This window comes from Borostomias antarcticus, assembly GCF_949987555.1.
Source record: "Borostomias antarcticus genome assembly, chromosome: 1".
In the NCBI taxonomy this organism is placed as follows: domain Eukaryota; kingdom Metazoa; phylum Chordata; class Actinopteri; order Stomiiformes; family Stomiidae; genus Borostomias; species Borostomias antarcticus.
Window position 1 is genome coordinate 60,546,453 of NC_140234.1, and position 18,646 is coordinate 60,565,098.

At 48.6% G+C, this 18,646-nt stretch overlaps 1 protein-coding gene across 1 annotated transcript; it reads right to left on the reverse strand.

Annotated features, from left to right (window-relative positions):
- Positions 1 to 6,034: 6,034 nt before the first annotated feature.
- On the reverse strand, positions 6,035 to 11,165 carry irf1b (interferon regulatory factor 1b). Its single transcript, XM_084441015.1, has 9 exons — positions 11,055 to 11,165; positions 10,300 to 10,391; positions 9,762 to 9,861; positions 9,269 to 9,439; positions 8,401 to 8,438; positions 8,031 to 8,277; positions 7,824 to 7,855; positions 7,500 to 7,620; positions 6,035 to 6,203 (listed from the first exon to the last, which is right to left on the reverse strand). The coding sequence occupies exons 2-9, from the start codon at positions 10,384 to 10,386 to the stop codon at positions 6,070 to 6,072; spliced, it is 930 nt and encodes a 309-aa protein (XP_084297141.1). The 5' UTR covers positions 10,387 to 10,391; positions 11,055 to 11,165; the 3' UTR covers positions 6,035 to 6,069.
- Positions 11,166 to 18,646: the final 7,481 nt, after the last annotated feature.

Consider the following 18,646-nt stretch of genomic DNA (forward strand, 5'->3'; position numbering starts at 1 on the left):
TCTTGATTTCCTCAGTAAACTGCAGAACTAAGTGTTAAACACTTTTTCATGGAGATCTCCCTACCATTCATGTGTCATTCGATTCCACTGTTTTATAGTCAGACGGTTTCCTGTCTAGTGTTAAACACAGCTGGCTCCTGGCCAGTGCAGTACCACTGTGCTCCTGCAGGGGGCGTGGGGCTGTCTACCCTGAGCTGGACACCCGATGGCCGCTGTATTGAGCTGTATTTTAGATTGTGTATTGAGTATGATGCGTGCTGTGCTGTGTTTTGCTGTACAGCACTTTGGTCAACCTCGGTTGTTTTAAATGTGCTTTATAAATACAATATGAGTTGAGTTGAGTCTAGGGTAGATATGGTCTGAGCTGTTGAGTGGGAGCTGTTCTCTCTTATCGGATGTTTTGGTTTCATAGTAGCAAACAGACATTCTTGTTTCATAACAGAGATCACCATTCCAGTTGAGAGCTGTGTGGCATCGTCCAGCACTGGCCATTACCTGCTCTGCTCTATCTAGATGTCCTTCACTTCAAATGTGGCGTACGTTGCCTACCTCTGCTAGCCTGGCCTGGCGTTAGGGTTAGGGTTAGGGTCAGGGTCAGGGTTAGGGTCAGGGTCAGGGTCAGGGTCAGGGTCAGGGTCAGGGTTAGGGTCAGGGTCAGGGTTAGGGTTAGGGTTAGGGTCAGGGTTAGGGTCAGGGTTAGGGTCAGGGTCAGGGTTAGGGTCAGGGTCAAGGTTAGGGTTAGGGTTAGGGTCAGGGTTAGGGTTAGCTAACCCTGCGTTAGAAGGGCCTGTGATGGACCGCTAACCGCCCTGGTCCTTGTTATTTTCCATGCAACACCCACACCCATCTGATTGAGTAGAGTAATGCTACAATGTTGCATAATGGCGGTGCTTGAAATAACTAACTTTATTTGTAGAGCGCATTTCATACCCAGAGGCAACACAATGCGCTTTACAGAGAACAAGGGAGGTGGGCATAGGTCCCATCCCTACATCTTCCAGAAGGAAGCAAAAAAAAAACAGTAATCACCCGGGGGCCAGATAAGTGAGCTGTAAAAATTCTTCCCTGACCCCTCTCAACAAGGCGATCGAGCAAGCTCCTGGAGTATGTTGGTCTACCGGCTAAGAACATTTAGAAAGCAATAGCTAAACAGGTACTGCATTTTAGGTATAGGTACTGCATTTGTAACGCGCTCCCCATCCAGTTGTTACACTGGCCCGGAGTGCCATTCACACACCAATGGCGGCAGCTGCCATGCAAGGCGCTTGTCTGCTCAGACAGACGTATCGATGTAGTGAGGCGGCCTCCGTCAACCAGGAATCTCCACTTACTTCTTAATCTGCATAATTCTTTATAACTTCATGGCCCAGATTGATCAGTTTTCTCTGATTGTTCATTGCTAAATCACTAATCAACCATCCATCATCTACTATCAGCAAACGTCACTTCACATAGTCCATCTAAGTATAGATTGTGTGTTTAGGGTTGTGTTCAGTCTCTGGAGGAGGCAGTGCAGCATAAAATGACTATTGCAGATCATTTTAGTTAAGCAGGGCAGTCACCCTGTTTTAAAAGCTCACCACTGTACACAAGCAGCAAAGAGGACAGGGTCACAAAGGTAGAGAGGAGTACAGAGCAGAATTTGAACCTCTTATCTCTGAGGGCATTTACAGGTCTTACTGCTCTGCTTCTCTCTGCACCCTGACGGCCATATCTGATCGGCGTTGCCGTAGCGCTCACTGCATCCTGGTAAACAAGGTGTGTCTGGCCGCTCTCGTTTCCCGTAAACCTTTCCACTTCAAGAAATGTGGTAGGACTTGCCAAATGTGGCGAATGACAGACTCACGCACGCCTCGTGTTGACAGCAAAGTATCATGACACCGCATGTTGAGAGCGGCAGGTCAGACGAGGTCAGACGAGGTCAGACGAGGTCAGATGCTGCGCTTCTGGGTCAACTAGCGCTGTGGTTAGACGTGGCAGAGGTGCACATTTACGGCTTAGACGCTTGACACACACAGCGATGAGTCAACAGATACTTCGTGTCATGACAGAGAAATCTTGGGGGAATACCGAGCAGACTTTTTTTTGTTTGGTCTCACTGACTATTTGAGAGGGAGATACCAGCGGGTAGCTGTGGTGTGACTGTGTTTGTGATTATTTCACCACTGTCATCAGACAGTTTATATCTTTACTCTTTGAGAGATGTAAAGTTCACTAATCATATACAGTTAATAGTCCATTCAATTGGGTCATAGTTTTGCAGGGGTAGCAGCATGTTTTTAAAGCCACAGTCAGTTGTATTTCCAGAGATAATATATTCATTAATTTTGTGTAAAGTGTACAGTATGAGTCTAATTCATGTTTAATTCCATATCAAGTATACTCCATATAGTGTACTTCATGTTTAACTCCATATCAAGTATACTCCATCTAGTGTACTTCATGTTTAACTCCATATCAAGTATACTCCATATAGTGTACTTCATGTTTAACTCCATATCAAGTATACTCCATCTAGTGTACTTCATGTTTAGCTCCATATCAACTATACTCCATCTAGTGTACTATAAACAGTTTGATAACTTTATGAGGTGGTATCGCAGGGTTACACACCCACACACTGGAAAGCACCTTGCTTTGGCTGTCACATGACTGTGTTCCCCATCCTCCCCCCACCTCTCTCTCTCTCTCTCTCTCTCTCTCTCTCTCTCACACACACACACACACACACACATTCACAGCAAACTTTGAGACAAATGGGTAGGGTGTAATGTTGTGGTATTTTGTCAGTTACGTGACACACCTTGAATATTTATCCTCCAGCAGTCTCCTTTATTGGTACACACAAGTGCCAACATTAGGAGCAGCCGACATGAACCCAGCTAGCAGGGAACGTTCCCACAACATTGGAGAACATTCCCAACACATTCTGCTAATGTTTTCACATTCTTAGAACATGTTTAGAACAAATGATTGCTAGCTGACACAAAATACAAGATATCTATTGTTTACCAAGTGTAAATGTCTAAACAAAGTAGTATGTTTTAAGGGTTAACCCTTTTAACCCTGAAAGTACAGTGACAACATTTTGAATATTAATTGGATTTTCCCTATAATACTAGGAAGCGCAGTTTCTCAGCTTTCAGCAAGTGTTGGAGTGAGGAATTTTTTAGATTTGTTAGATATTTTTTTATTATTAAATATTTGTTAGATATTTTTAAAATGTTGCCGGTGACGTGGTCGTATCGAAAGGGTTTAAGGGAATTCTGCACAAGAGGTTTAGTATAGGAACATAGGAATAGGACACAGGAACATAATATATTTCAGACATGCTTGTCAGGTACATGCCCAACAGACCACTCAGATCCTCAGGCACTGAACTTTTAACAGTTCCAAAAGCCAGGACCAAGAAACACGGAGAGGCAGCTTTTAGTTTCTATGCCCCCAACCTCTGGAACACCCTACCGGAGTGCCTAAGAAGGGCCGAAACAACGGAGGTCTTCAAGCGAGACCTCAAGACGTACCTTTTCGACCTAGCCTACAATCACTAGCCAGGACCTTGAGACACAGAAAGGCAGCCTCAAACCTACCTGTGAATCCTCTGTATACATTGGTATCTATCCTGCTATGCAATGTATGATTATCAAGTAGTGTACAGAAGCTGGTTATCCTGAAACAGGCTTGTTCTGTTCTGACAGCTGTGTTGCTTCAATGACTCAGTGTGCTACTAACCGTTTTCTGCCTTCCCTAGTGCCTCTCTCTCTCCCTCCTATCCTCTAACCAGGTCCAGTGTCAGCTGCGGAGCTGTGGATATCGTAGTATTTAGTACACACACACACACACACACGTACACACAGACACACATCAGTCCACATCCGGCTTAGGCCTGGACCTGATGCTCTTAGCCTTTCTTGCTCTGAAAATTTAATTTAATGTAATTTATTGTTCTTTAAATGTTCTTAGCCATTAGACAAATATATTCTAGGAGCTTGCCCCAGGTTGCCTGTTTCAATATCTGTGTGGTCTGTATGGCTCTATGTGCTACTAACCCTGCTCTGCCTTCCCTCTCCCTAGTGCCTCTCTCTCTCCCTCCTATCTTCTAACCAGGTCCAGTGGATGCCCCTCTGTCACCAGCAGACCTCCCGAAGTCCGATAGATACCCCCGTGTCTGCTGTGGATGTCGTAGCATGTCCGTAGGATGTCCTCTCTCCTATGATGCTTTTAGCCTCTCTCACTCTGAAATGTAATTTAATGTAATTTATTGCTTTATAAATGTTCTTAGCCGGTAGACAAACATACTCCTGGAGCTTGCTCGATCGCCTTGTTGAGAGGGGTCAGGGAAGAGTTTTTACAGCTCACTTATCTGGCCCCCGGGTGATTACTGTTTTTTTGCTTCCCTCTGGAATATGTAGGGGTGGGTCGTATGCCCACCTCCCTTGTTCTCTGTAAAGCGCATTGTGTTGCCTCTGGGTATGAAATGCGCTTTACAAATAAAGCTTTGATTGATTGATTGATTCGATTGAACAAGACACAGCTTACAGAGAACTTGAATTAAGTTTAGACTTAGAAGAAAAAGCAATAGGGATCAAAAAGTTGGTTTTGGGAAACACATATTGTGATTTTACACTCCAACCTACCACCTTTGCTTTTGGGCATGCTCTTCAGGCAAACTCTAGTTGGGATTTTATAAGTTGTTTTCAGCATTGGCTTTCTTCATGCCACTCTCCCATAAAGCCCAGGTTTGTGAAATGCCCGGGCGATCCCAAGAAAAGGGATGTGTGTGAAAATAAACCCAACTACGAGAGGAAGTGTTTCTCTCCTGTGGTTGAAACTCGATGAGGAAGAGGTTACAGGCTCTGAGGTTCCAGGCCAAGACGGGCAAACACCAGTCAGATATCAGGAATGCGTCACGCAGGGATCAAGCCTGTCAATAATAATGAATGAAATCTAATTGATGTTTGCTTATCCTCACAAGAGCTGGCGTTGGATCAGTCGATGTTCACAGAGAGGGCTGAGAGAGTCAAGTCCTCTCAATCACAGATAGCCTCGTAATGCACATTCAAAACAGTCATTTCTTTTGATGAATGGCAACAACTGACCACATCTATAACACAGTGGAAACCTTGGCATGTGTAATAATTCAATCTAACGACCAGTCCTTAATAAAAACATTTGTCTGTGTGAATTTAACATCATGATGATTTTTTATCCTTTTTAAGGTGTGAATGTATGCTGATGATGATATTTATTTTATGTGTTATTTGTTCATTGCTTTGTAACCACCGCACCATTGAAAATGAGCCCCTGGTGTCAATGGGCTCCCCTGGTAAAATAAAGGTTCAATAAAATAAATGTATGTCTCCGATTTTTTTCCCACGTGAGTTATACATTTCCTTCTGTAACTTTAGTATTACTAGTTATGAAATACTACTGTGAACAATAATATATTTTTTATTTTTTCTTAGAAAAAACAGTAATAATGTACAATAGCCTATTTACAACAAGTAACTGATACAACACACAATTATAGAAGATCTTCAGGTCTTTTCCATCATATGGACAGAGATTATCGTAGTTTGTAAAACATTAGAGATCTTCATTCCAGGTAAACCTTTGAAGAAAGTTAATAACGGAAAACTTTCACAGCTGAACAGAAATCGCTGAGCCAACAAACTTCGAGCGACAAGAGAGCTTCAGATACATCACAGCTCACGACTGGGTCAAAAACATGTTGACATCTCACAGTTTGAACTTCTGCAACCGTTCAATTGTTTTCTGATCACTCGTCTGTGAGGGTCACAGCAGCAGCCATCTCAGTTACTGTCCACCAGGAACAAACAAGATGGAGGGAGCGACCGTACTTGGCATGTCCCATCAAAATGGCGTTGACACAACTTCAGATCATCCTGACCAGCTGTCCAGGCATCTCAGAGACTACTGCAGCTTAAAGTTCATAAATCACCCTGATAGAAGTCTTTTGGGGGGTTGGGTGAAGGCAGGGTCTCTTGGATCTGTACAGGGTTGTGAACCGGACTGGGCTGGCCTGGGCAGGACGGTGGGGCCGGGGGTTCAGAAGGGGCAGGAGATCTGCTGGAGATAGTTGGTGTTGTTGCTGGACCAGTAGTCTGTGTAGCAGAGCAGCTCCTCTGTCGTGGGCAGGCCTGAGCTCAGCTCTGTGTAGAGTCTCAGCTCTAGCTCCTCCCCTGAGAACACAAGCAACAACAAATCAGGAAATCTGATTGCTTCCGCGGGAAACCTCTAGTGAGACTGCAACATGTAAATCACATTAATTAATTGATTGATTGATTGATTGATTAAGTCAGAGCATATTGCAATCAAGTTCATGTCATCAAGTCTCATATCACATGTGTGCTGCTTGATAATAACGATCCTTTTGACTGCACTACTCTTTGACAACTTTATATGTGGGAGGCGTGTCCTGACCAATACTGTAATGGTTTTACACAATAGTCTGTGAACAAGGCCAACATATCCTCTTTCAAGTCTCAGATAGGGCTTCTGAACACAAGAATATGGTTCCAAACCATCTCCTCATCCACGAGCATAACCAGAATATCATCATATCATCATAAGCATATCAAAAGAATTACAGACAGTTTTTAGTGACTATAAATGGACTGTGTTTATATAGTGCTTTACAATGGCCTCTCATTCACCTATTCACACACGCTAGCCTGCTCATAGGGAGCAATTTGGGGTTCAGTGTCTTGCCCAAGGACACTTCGACATGTGGACAGGAGGAGGCGGGATTCGAACCACCGACCCTATGATCATTAGAGTCGAGTCGTGCTGATGTGAGTGTGCTCGTGATTAGCCAGTCGTTCATAATGGATCGTTTTGTGGGCGGGTGGAGAAAAAAAAGTACATTTGAAACTTATTTTGAACACAACACGCGAGGGACGAGGGTAGCTCGTTTTGACAGTGTTTGAATATTGGCCAATCTCCACCAACTTTCACTTGTTGTGGAGCGTTAATGTGACCCTTTCTCCCGCTGTGAGTTTGAGGACGATTGCATTTGGATGAGGTAAATGTCTCTCAGTCATGAGGGTAAACTAGCAAACTTTATGAAATTAGACATTGGATACGATTAAATCAACAAATGAGTTTTGAATCAGAACGTTTGATGGCTTGCGACTGATTTTTAGCCTACTAGCACCTGCTAGCATACTGTAATTAACTTACTCTGACTTTAGCTAACTGGCCAGCGGGTAGACAAGCAACAACGGCTTATTATAGCTATGAAAATGGCGTGTTTATATGGCTTGTTTAATGTCAAAATCATTCCTACGCCCTTGTCATGAAAAACTTTTTTCTTAGCCCCCCCCCATGTATTGGTCAAGTCCCTCCTTAGCCCCTGCAGAGAGAACATCCTGGTACCGTCCATAACTGAGCCACAAGCCGCCCCTGTCTGAGCATCAGTAGATCATCGCTATAGGGGTCCCTACTACAAGCAGCCATGTGTGACTTCCTGTGTTTACCTGAGCTCTCGCTCCATTGGCTGGCTGGGCTGGGGTACGACTCTGCAGTGCAAACGTCATTGGTCAGGAAGCCCTTGCCTTGCAGCCACTGTGTGTGATCTTGCTCCAATTGTTGTGTAATCTGAAAAGGCAAAAGAGCCGTGAGCCGGGTGGCCTTCACCTGTGTTTAGGTACTCCGGTACTATCAGGGTTTGGACTAGTATTTGACTACTGTTCAAAAACACACAATCAGCAGAATATAAGGCAAACATGGGTTTTCCTGACAATGAAAATGCATGCAAGGTGGTTTTGGTATAAAAGAGGAGAGCTGGAAGACAAACCTACCTCGATGATGGCCTCTGTGTCCAGGTCGTAGGCTGGGGAGGTGACAGGGGACAGGGGAGAGAGACGTGAGTATGGAAGCACTCGTATTGCTTAATGCTCATGCCTCTACTTGAAAGTGAACCTGTCAGTTTGTCTGCCGGTCTTTTGGACTGGTCAGTTAGACCACGAGTTAGATGACAAGCCAGCCTCCAGCGTGGTCAGTCGTACCTGGCGAGTGGTCAGGTGACACCTGGAAGGAGTAGTGTCGGCTGGTGCTGTCGGGGTCGGCACACACGACGTCCACCGACGTGATGAAGTCTGGAACCTCCGTCTCCATGTAGGTGGCCTCACACAGGCTGCCCAGGGTGTCAGTGCTGTCCACCGTGCTCTCCTGGGTGGTCCGGTCATCGTACAGGTGATGCTCCCCCGAGTACGACTCACTGCAGTCGCTGACCTCATCCTTGACCTTTGACCTCTAGAGGAGAAAACACAGCAATACAAACATGTAAAGATACATTTTATAGAGGTGCATAATAATACTCAAAGAAGGAAGAGAGAGACAGACAGGAGAGAAGGATTTTATTTTTTAAACCCTTACCTTGATCTTTCTCTTTGGATCCCTTTTAGACCTCTTATCTGTTCAAATTGGAGAAAACAAAACAGGATTTCATTATTCAACTGTACTGTAGGTCACTCTTAATCTCAGTCTCGTATGCATTTGCTACACTCAGCTGTTCTGCAACTCTACAATCCAACACTGAGCAATCCTCACATACTTTCCCCTAAGAGTTAATACAGTACTTCAGCCCAGCGAGAGAGCATACTGTATTTGTTTGTTTGTTTGTTTGTTTGTTTGTTAGCAGGATTACGCCAAAACTACCAGACAGATTTTCACAGAACTTGGTGGAGGGGTGTAGTATGGGTCACTTTAGAACCCATTCCATTTTGCATGCATGGGCTGAGGTCTATGCTCTCTGACCACCATTTCTGGTTTTATTAAAGTCATATTTAAGTATAGTATATCATACAGTAGCTACTATGAAGGAAGATCGTAAAGAATCATTGACTTCTACTGTATTACTAACTTATACTGAGTACTTATGCTGGGAGAGAAATCTCAAGACAGATTGTTGTGCATTTATTTGTGTGTACTCGCTGCTCACCAGACCGTGGTGTGTATTAGTGTGCGTACTCGCTGCTGGGTGTGTGTTAGTGTGCGTACTCGCTGCTGGGTGTGTATTAGCGTGCGTACTCGCTGCTGGGTGTGTGTTAGTGTGCGTACTCACTGCTGGGTGTGTGTTAGTGTGCGTACTCGCTGCTGGGTGTGTGTTAGTGTGCGTACTCGCTGCTGGGTGTGTGTTAGTGTGCGTACTCGCTGCTGGGTGTGTGTTAGTGTGTGTACTCGCTGCTGGGTGTGTGTTAGTGTGCGTACTCGCTGCTGGGTGTGTGTTAGTGTGCGTACTCACTACTGGGTTTGGAGGTGACGTGCAGCATCCTGTAGACGCGCGCGGCGCCGCAGCCTCGGTTCACGCTGCGGTCCTTCACCTCCTCGATGTCCGGGAGGGAGTTCATGGCGCAGCGGAAGTTGGCTTTCCACGTCTTGGGGTCCGGCTCGGTCTCACCCTGCTTGAACTTTCCTGAGGAGAAACACAGATAGAAACACGCCTTTACAATCAATATCACTTCATATCATAACGTACGCAAATGCATTAATTATTGTGAAGGGATGTTGTTGCTCATTTAGGTATTAGTATTTATATAGTATTAGTATATAGTATTATTCCACTATACAGTATGTCTATGTGTAATTACATGTAGGTACTGTGACCGGTGTTAATGAATTGATTATTGCTGCATGTTATGTTAGGTGTCGTGTGCTCACCAGTAGATTAATTAAGAATAGTGCATATTTGCATATTAGTGTGCAGTGCATTAGCATGTGAGGTGTAGCATGCTCACCAGTGTGAATGGCCCATTGTTTGAAGAGGCAGGCGTCCTTGTCCATCTCCCAGCCGTGACGAGCTGCGTGCTTCCACGGGATGGAGAAAATCCTCTTCTCCTGAACAAGAGACCGGGACAGGAATGAGTCTCTCTCATGTCCTGATGAGTCTCTCTCATGTCCTGGCTAGTTTATGAGAAGACTGTTTGTTTATCGTGTAGTTAGCGTGGTTGGGAACTGTCAACGGGCCACAGCTTTCACAATGAGCAGAGGTGTGTCTGCTGGTGTCTATATCACCCATTCAACGTATCGTGAATACATTGTTTTATCATAATGCCATTGTATAGAGTAGGCCCTTTCAATTGAACCAATGGGACTTAAAGTCACTATGGCAACAACTTCTTAGTTCAAGTAAACTGCCCTGTACACTGTGGTATTGTTGTTTTGAATATGAACCTATATCTATATACAATATTGGTCAAGGTCGTCCCAACCAGTATCTATGCCCTATCTATCGTCTCAGGTCGTATTATTCTCTTTATGAATGTGTCTCGTTACCTTGTCGACCCACTGCAGACCTGAGACGGTGCTGGACTCGATCTTCTCCTCCAGCCAGGGCCTCATCCTCATCCGGGTGACAGGCATGGTTCCTGGGGAGGGGAGGGGAGGGGAGGGGAGGGGAGGGCGGGGGAGAGGGGCTTGGGGTTAGACAGCACTGGATGCGAAGGTCATCATGGTATAGCTACCCCCACACACACACACACACACACACACACACACACACACACACACACACACACACACACACATTCCATGTTTAGATTTATCACCGTGCAATGCAGCGCTGGTGTGGGTATCGGGTTAGAGCAGGACGCGAGATGGAGCTGGAGCTTCCAAACTTCATTCTAACACGCGCGCTAACATTTTGACATTTTAATGAATGATATCATAACTGTAGCCTAGTAGTACTGTAGTATTTGGGCAAAATATCTGTCAACTACTATAACGCACTCGACTGTAATAATGTATGCAACTATTATATGCATATCTCTGTTAGGTTAAAGTAATGTAATTTCCCTTAATTGCAAACGTATTCTACACAATTCTTTTCTACACAATTTTATTCTACACAATTCTATTCTACACAATTTTATTCTACACAATTCTATTCTACACACTTTTATTATATACAATTAGATGCATTTCTCTGTTAGGTTACTGTAATGTAATGCTCTTCATTGTAAACGTATTGGCTCATCAGCACATAATGAGAGGTAATTCTGCAAAACAGAAAAGTACCCAGTCAGACTTACAGTGGCAATGTCGTTGTATTCCTTGAATAGAATGAAAAATCCACGCAAGTGTTCCCCTGTGTAAAGGAAGTAAAGGAAGTCACTCTTCTTAGTAATATCCAAGTGCACTCTCTGATCCGCTCATGCAATGATTCCGTATCACCACTGGTACTCATAATATATACTCTGGGGTGGGTTTTCCCCAAAGCACCCCGCGCTGCAGATAGGGTGCAGGAGTTTGGCACGGGTGCGCAGCTGCGCGGGGCGGGGGTACTCAGCCAAGCCGCGCCTCCAACAGAACCCGTCTGATTTCTCAGAAATCACGCAGTTGAGAACGAAGACAAGCGAGTCGTGAGAAAGGAGGAAGTCCTCGATACAACAACACAGCCGGGTCATGTTGCACAACCACACCGCATGCATTAAAAAGACCAGCTTTCCCCGAAATATTCACATTGTGTAGTGTATCTATTCTGCTATGGACATTATTCTGAGGCTACTAAAAAGTTGCATTTTAATAGAAAATCTCACAATTGAACATAATCCCTTTGGTGTGTTAATCTTTTGCTGCAACCATGGGGGATTTCGATTTATCTTAATAGAAAAATGTTGTGTAGACGTTATCAGAGAATAAGATGTCCAATTGCATTTGAAGGAATGTGCACGCAAGACCCAATGCAGCTGTAGGCCTATGTGTTGGTTGAGTAGTGTGTATACGCATGTCTACTCGTTTCATCCCTGTTTTGCATCATGCACAAAGTCCAGAGCGAACCCTTTAGAATAAATGGCAGGCCAGCTGGGAAAGTGAAGCTTTTACAGGAAACGCTAGGCTGCATTAACCTAAGGAGCCGTTAGGGGGCGCTTTAGACTGTGGACGGTGCTCTAGCCTACGCTCACTTCTCTCGGTCCCTAAACAACTTCACATGAGAGGAAATGAGCGCATGAATTATCATGGTTATTAGGCTATATTAGGTAGACTTTTATCTCCCAGGTGCCGTTCACTAGATATCATACGGGCACTACACTATCCAATGTGAATGTGTGCCTGTTATAATCTGCAGGTCATAATATCCAATCTACAGTGAATGTGTGCCTGTTATAATCTGCAGGTCATAATATCCAATGTACAGTGAATGTGTGCCTGTTATAATCTGCAGGTCATAATATCCAATCTACAGTGAATGTGTGCCTGTTATAATCTGCAGGTCATAATATCCAATCTACAGTGAATGTGTGCCTGTTATAATCTGCAGGTCATAATCTGCAGGTCTATCCTCTCGCGGGGTTTGGGAAACTCCACGGCATGGGAGCAGGGAGGTGTGTGTGTGTGTGTGTGTGTGTGTGTGTGTGTGTGTGTGTGTGTGTGTGTGTGTGTGTGTGTGTGTGTGGCGGGAGAAAAAGCTAGGTATTTTCCTGTGGACTTTTCGCCCTGTAAATCCCAGGGTTTTCCCGCCCCGCTGGGGAGATCTCTGTTATTGACTGTGTGGGACTTGATCCGTGTCTGTCCCTTGTCTCTGTTTGTTTATTATCCAACAATCCCAAAACACAGTCAGAGCAACGCGAGGTCGTAAGGTGTGTTCATAATATTGACAAATACAAAATGCATTAACTAAATTGTACTTGTAGGCTAATTGAACGCCACATGTCTTATTTAATCACTGAACAAGCACAATAGGGAGGGAATTAACACAACATATTCAGACAATAATTAATAAACCTAATGTGATTATGTAGTGGTTATATCTGCGCAATCGCAGATATTCAATCAGATAAATAAATTGGGGTTTGTTATCCCTTGAAATACTAGATTGAACACCTGTGGTGACACACCAAGATAAAGTTGAGATCAGATTAGAATAAAACGATTGTCGCATTATTTAGGGCATTCGTGGTGAGTTTTCACCACTGCACAAAAACCAATAGCCTAACACAAATATATCAATGAATATATTTTAGTTCATAGATCTACATTGACAGAGAGTAGCCTAATAGCAGTGTTATGTCTGGATCATTGATATTGAGGAAATCGCTGAGGGGCAATTTCTGTATCTTGTGATGGACATTCGTCCGGCCTCGGAACGGATCTATTATCGTGTAAAAGGAAACAAGGAAGGAGCGTGTTTGGGTGATGGACAGCTTCAGAGTCCAGTCTCCGCTCAGCCATCTGCTCGAGCGGCTCAGGGGCAGCGGATCAGGACGGAGCGTCAGCGCCGCAGCCTGCTACGTCACACGACGACAGAGAGGGAGGGGGGAGAGGGGGGGGGGGGGGGGGGGGCAGGGGCGTACTGGGGAAATAATTCAGGTCGGGCAATGTAGCCCCAGTCAGCCCAGGGGGGGGGGGCATTTACGGCCACTTACAGCAGGTCGGGGCAGTTAGCGCCGGGAATATCCCCTCTGAATATCTCACTCACAGCAACCAGGCCGGCCCATACCGGCTCACTTGAAGACCGGCCCATCCGGATTCATCCCGAACGTCCTGATGGCCAGTCCGCCATTGGGGGGGGGGAGAGGGGGGAGAGAGGGAGGAGGGAGGGGAGAGGGGAGGTAGGGGGAGGGAGGGAGGGGGCAGAGAGAGGGAGGGGAGAGAGGGGGAGGGAGGGAGGGGGCAGAGAGGGGGGAGGGCAGAGAGGGAGGGAGGGGGCAGAGAGGGGGAGGCAGGGAGGGAGGGAGGGGGGAGAGAGGGAGGGGGGAGGGAGGGAACACCTCTAGCGCAGCCCCCCCTCTTCCTTCATCCTCCCATCTGCCCCCCAGCCTACTTCTGACATCATATAGAGGAATTAGGGTCACAATCAAAGACTGACTGGGACAGGAAACCCTTTCTCCTCTCCTCTCTTCCTACTTTCCCACCAAAAAATCAAATTAGGAGACAGAGAGGAGGGGCTACAGTTAGAGGGTGATACCCACAATTTGAGGTTCCTGTGGAAATTGTGTGAACATGTTCCTGCTCTTGCCTTAACCTGTGGACTGGATGAAACTGTGCTATTCACCCAGTCTAACCATGCGAGAGATGAGAGTCTTCCTGTGTTCTCATCCTGTTATTGGATGATGTCAACAACACACATCCCTCCGTTAAGTTAGGAGTTAAATCTACCTGTCCCTTCTGATGGGCTATCATCCAACTGTGACATATATAATATATTAGATCATCATCATCATCTTCATCCGCTTATCCAGGGTCGGGTCGCGGAGGCAGCAGCTCCAGCAGGGGGCCCCAGACATCCCTTTCCCTAGCAGCATCAACCAGCTCTGCCTGGGGAATCTTTAGCCGCTCACAGGCCAGTGCGGAGATGTAGTCCCGCCACCTAGTCCTGGGTCTACCCCGCGGCCTCCTCCCAGCCGGACACGCCTGGAACACCTCCCTAGGGAGGCGCCCAGGAGGCATCCTCACTAGATGCCCGAACCACCTCAACTGGCTCCTTTCGACGCAAAGGAGCAGCGGTTCTACTCCGAGTCTCTCCCGGATGACTGAACTTCTCACCCGATCTCTCAGGGAGACCCCAGCCACCCTCCGGAGAAAACTCATTTCGGCCGCTTGTATCCGTGATCTCGTTCTTTCGGTCATGACCCATCCTTCATGACCATAGGTGAGGGTAGGGACGAAGATAGACCGGTAGATCGAGAGCTTTGCCTTTTGGCTCAGCTCTCTTTTCGTCACAACAGTGCGGTAAAGCGACTGCAGAACCGCACCAGCTGCTCCGATTCTCCGGCCAAACTCCCTCTCCATGGTTCCCTCACTCGTGAACAAGACCCCCAGATACTTGAACTCCTTCACTTGGGGTAAGGACTCATTTCCTACTCGGAGCGGACAGGCCACCGGTTTCCTGCTGAGAACCATGGCCTCAGATTTAGAAGTGCTTATTCTCATCCCAGCCGCTTCACACTCAGTTGCGAACCTATCCAGAGAGTGCTGGAGGTCGCAGGCAGCTGATGCCATCAGGACCACATCATCTGCAAAAAGCAGTGACGTGATCCCCAGCTCACCGAACTGCAAACCCACCTCCCCCCGGCTACGCCTCGATATCCTGTCCATGAAAATCACAAACAGGATTGGTGACAAAGCACAGCCCTGGCGGAGGCCAACACCCACCGGAAAGGAAGACGACTTACTGCCGAGGACCCGGACACAGCTCTCGCTCTGGGTTTACAGGGATTGGATGGCCCTAAGTAGGGACCCCCTCACCCCATACTCCCGCATAACCCTCCACAAGACCTCTCGAGGGACCCGGTCGTAAGCCTTCTCCAAGTCCACAAAACACATGTAGACAGGTTGGGCAAACTCCCAAGCCCCCTCCAAGATCCTTGCGAGAGTGAAGAGCTGGTCGGTAGTTCCACGACCAGGACGAAATCCGCATTGTTCCTCTTCGATCTGAGGTTCGACTATCGGCCGGACCCTCCTTTCCAGCACCTTGGAGTAAACTTTCCCTGGGAGGCTGAGTAATGTGATGCCTCTATAATTCGCACACACCCTCTGGTCCCCTTTTTTGAATATTGGGACCACCACCCCAGTCTGCCACTCCTTCGGCACTGACCCAGACTTCCACGCAATGTTACAGAGGCGTGTCAACCAAGACAGCCCCTCTACACCCAGCGCCTTCAGCATTTCTGGACGGATCTCATCAGTCCCTGGGGCTCTGCCACTGTGGAGTTGTTTGACTACCTCAGTGACCTCCTCCAAGGACATTGACGACCCCCCATCATCTTCCGGCTCTGCCTCGATCGTAGAGGGTGGATTAGTCGGGTTCAGGAGTTCCTCAAAGTGCTCCTTCCAACGCTCAACAACCTCCTCAGTTGAGGTCAGCAGTGTCCCCTCCTTGCTGTATACAGCTTGGATGGTCCCCCGCTTTCCCTTCCTGAGGTGTCTGATGGTCTTCCAGAAACACTTTGGTGCCGACCGAAAGTCCTTCTCCATGGTTTCTCCGAACTCCTCCCACACCCGCTGCTTTGCCTTGGTCACGGCCTAAGCCGCAGCCCTCCGGGCCAGTCGATACCCTGCAACTGTTTCTGGGGTCTCCCGGGCTAACATAACCCGGAAGGCCTCCTTCTTCAGTCGGACGGCTTCCCTCACCACCGCTGTCCACCACGGTGTCCGAGGGTTACCGCCCCTTGAGGTACCTATGGCCCTCAGGCCACAGCTCCCAGCCGCAGCTTCAGCAATGGAGGCTTTGAACACCGACCACTCATGCTCGATGTCTCCAACCTCCACAGGGATGCCTGAGAAGCTCCGCCGGAGGTGGCAATTGAAATCTCTCCGGACAGGCTCTTCCTCCAGACGTTCCCAGTTCACCCTCACTACACGCTTGGGTTTTCCAGGTCTGTCCAGAAGTTTCCCCCGCCATCGAAACCAGCTCACCACCAGATGGTGATCAGTGGACAGCTCTGCCCCTCTCTTTACCCGAGTGTCCAAAACGCATGGCCTCAGATCAGATGATACGATAACGAAATCGATCATCGACCTTCGGCCTAAGGTGTTCTGATGCCAGGTGTACTTGTGGGCATCCTTGTGTTCGAACATGGTGTTTGTTATGGACAAACCGTGACTAGCACAGAAGTCCAACAACAAAACACCACTCGGGTTCAGATCGTGGTGGCCATGCCTCCCAATCGCGCCCCTCCAAGTTTCTCCATCATTGCCTACGTGTGCATTGAAGTCCCCCAGTAGGACACTGGAGTCCCCTGCAGGAGCCCCCAAAAGGACTCCACTCAGGGTCTGCAGGAAGGCTGAGTACTCTGAACTGCTGTTCGGTGCATAGGCACAAACAACAGTCAGAGTCCCCCCCCCCCACAGTCCTAAGGCGCAGGGAGGCGACCCTCTCGTCCACTGGGGTGAACTCCAGCACAGAGGCGCTCAGCTGGGGGCTAGCTAGTATAGCCACACCTGCCTTACGCCTCATACCGTGAGCAACTCCGGAGAAGAACAGGGTCCAACCCCTATCCAGGAGTTTGGTTCCGGCGCCGGTGCTGTGCGTGGAGGTTAGCCCCACCAGGTGTAATTGGTATCGCTCCACCTCCCTCACAAGCTCCGGCTCCTTCCCCCCCAGCGAGGTCACGTTCCATGTCCCCAGAGCCAGCCTTTGCCGCCCGGGTCCGGTCCGTCGGTGCCCCCCGCCTTCACCGCCACCTAGTTGGCAGCGCACCCGACCCCGACAATTCCTCCCGCGGGTGGTGGGTCCACGGGACGATGGAGGAGGAGATGGTGCTTCCACGTTGCTTATTCGGGCTGGGCCCGGCCGGGCTCCATGGTAAGCCCGGCCACCAGGCGCTCGCATGCGGGCCCTCCGTCTGGGCCTGGCTCCAGACGAGGGCCCCGGGCTTCCTCCGGGCCGGGTCTCTCTTCCTTTTTGGTGTTCTGTCATCAGGGTTTTTTCCTGTAACCCCAGGTAGGGGGGCTAGGGGGTACTACCACTTGCCCAAGGTGGACCCCCAGACTAGTGGAGGGAAGGAGGCGTCTTACTTCTCCATTCTACTTTTGCAACTAGCCACTGCTGCATATTAGATCATATTATCTCATTTTGTCCATAGGCTGTTCTCTTCAAATATTCTGCCTTGTGCACCTGGATCTCCACTCGTCTGTCTGTCTGCTGTATCTATCAGTCTGTTGGTCTGTCTCTCTTTCTTTCTTCAGGAGGAGAGGGGGGGAGGAAGTACCAGGAGGAGAGGGGGGGGAGTACCAGGAGGAGGGGGGGGAGGAAGTATCAGGAGGAGAGGGGGGGGGGAGTATCAGGAGGAGAGAGGGGGAGGGAGTATCAGGAGGAGAGGGGGGGGAGTATCAGGAGGAGAGAGGGGAGGGAGTATCAGGAGGAGAGGGGGGAGGAAGTATCAGGAGGAGAGGGGGGGGAGTACCAGGAGGAGGGGGGAGGAAGTACCAGGAGGAGAGGGGGGGAGGAAGTACCAGGAGGAGAGGGGGGAGGAAGTATCAGGAGGAGAGGGGGGGGGGGAGTATCAGGAGGAGAGGGGGGGGAGTATCAGGAGGAGAGAGGGGAGGGAGTATCAGGAGGAGAGGGGGGGGAGTATCAGGAGGAGAGGGGGGGGAGTATCAGGAGGAGAGAGGGGGAGGGAGTATCAGGAGGAGAGGGGGGGGAGTATCAGGAGGAGAGAGGGGAGGGAGTATCAGGAGGAGAGGGGGGAGGAAGTATCAGGAGGAGAGGGGGGAGGGAGTATCAGGAGGAGAGGGGGGGAGTACCAGGAGGAGGGGGGGGGGAGTATCAGGAGGAGAGGGGGGGGAGTATCAGGAGGAGAGGGGGGAGGGAGTATCAGGAGGAGAGGGGGGAGGAAGTACCAGGAGGAGAGGGGGGGAGGAAGTACCAGGAGGAGAGGGGGGGAGGAAGTATCAGGAGGAGAGAGGGGGAGGGAGTATCAGGAGGAGAGGGGGGGGGAGTATCAGGAGGAGAGGGGGGGAGTATCAGGAGGAGAGGGGGAGGAAGTATCAGGAGGAGAGGGGGGGGGGAGTATCAGGAGGAGAGGGGGGGAGTATCAGGAGGAGAGAGGGGGAGGGAGTATCAGGAGGAGAGGGGGGAGGGAGTATCAGGAGGAGGGGAGGGGAGGGAGTATCAGGAGGAGAGGGGGGGGAGTATCAGGAGGAGAGGGGGGGGGAGTATCAGGAGGAGAGAGGGGGGGGA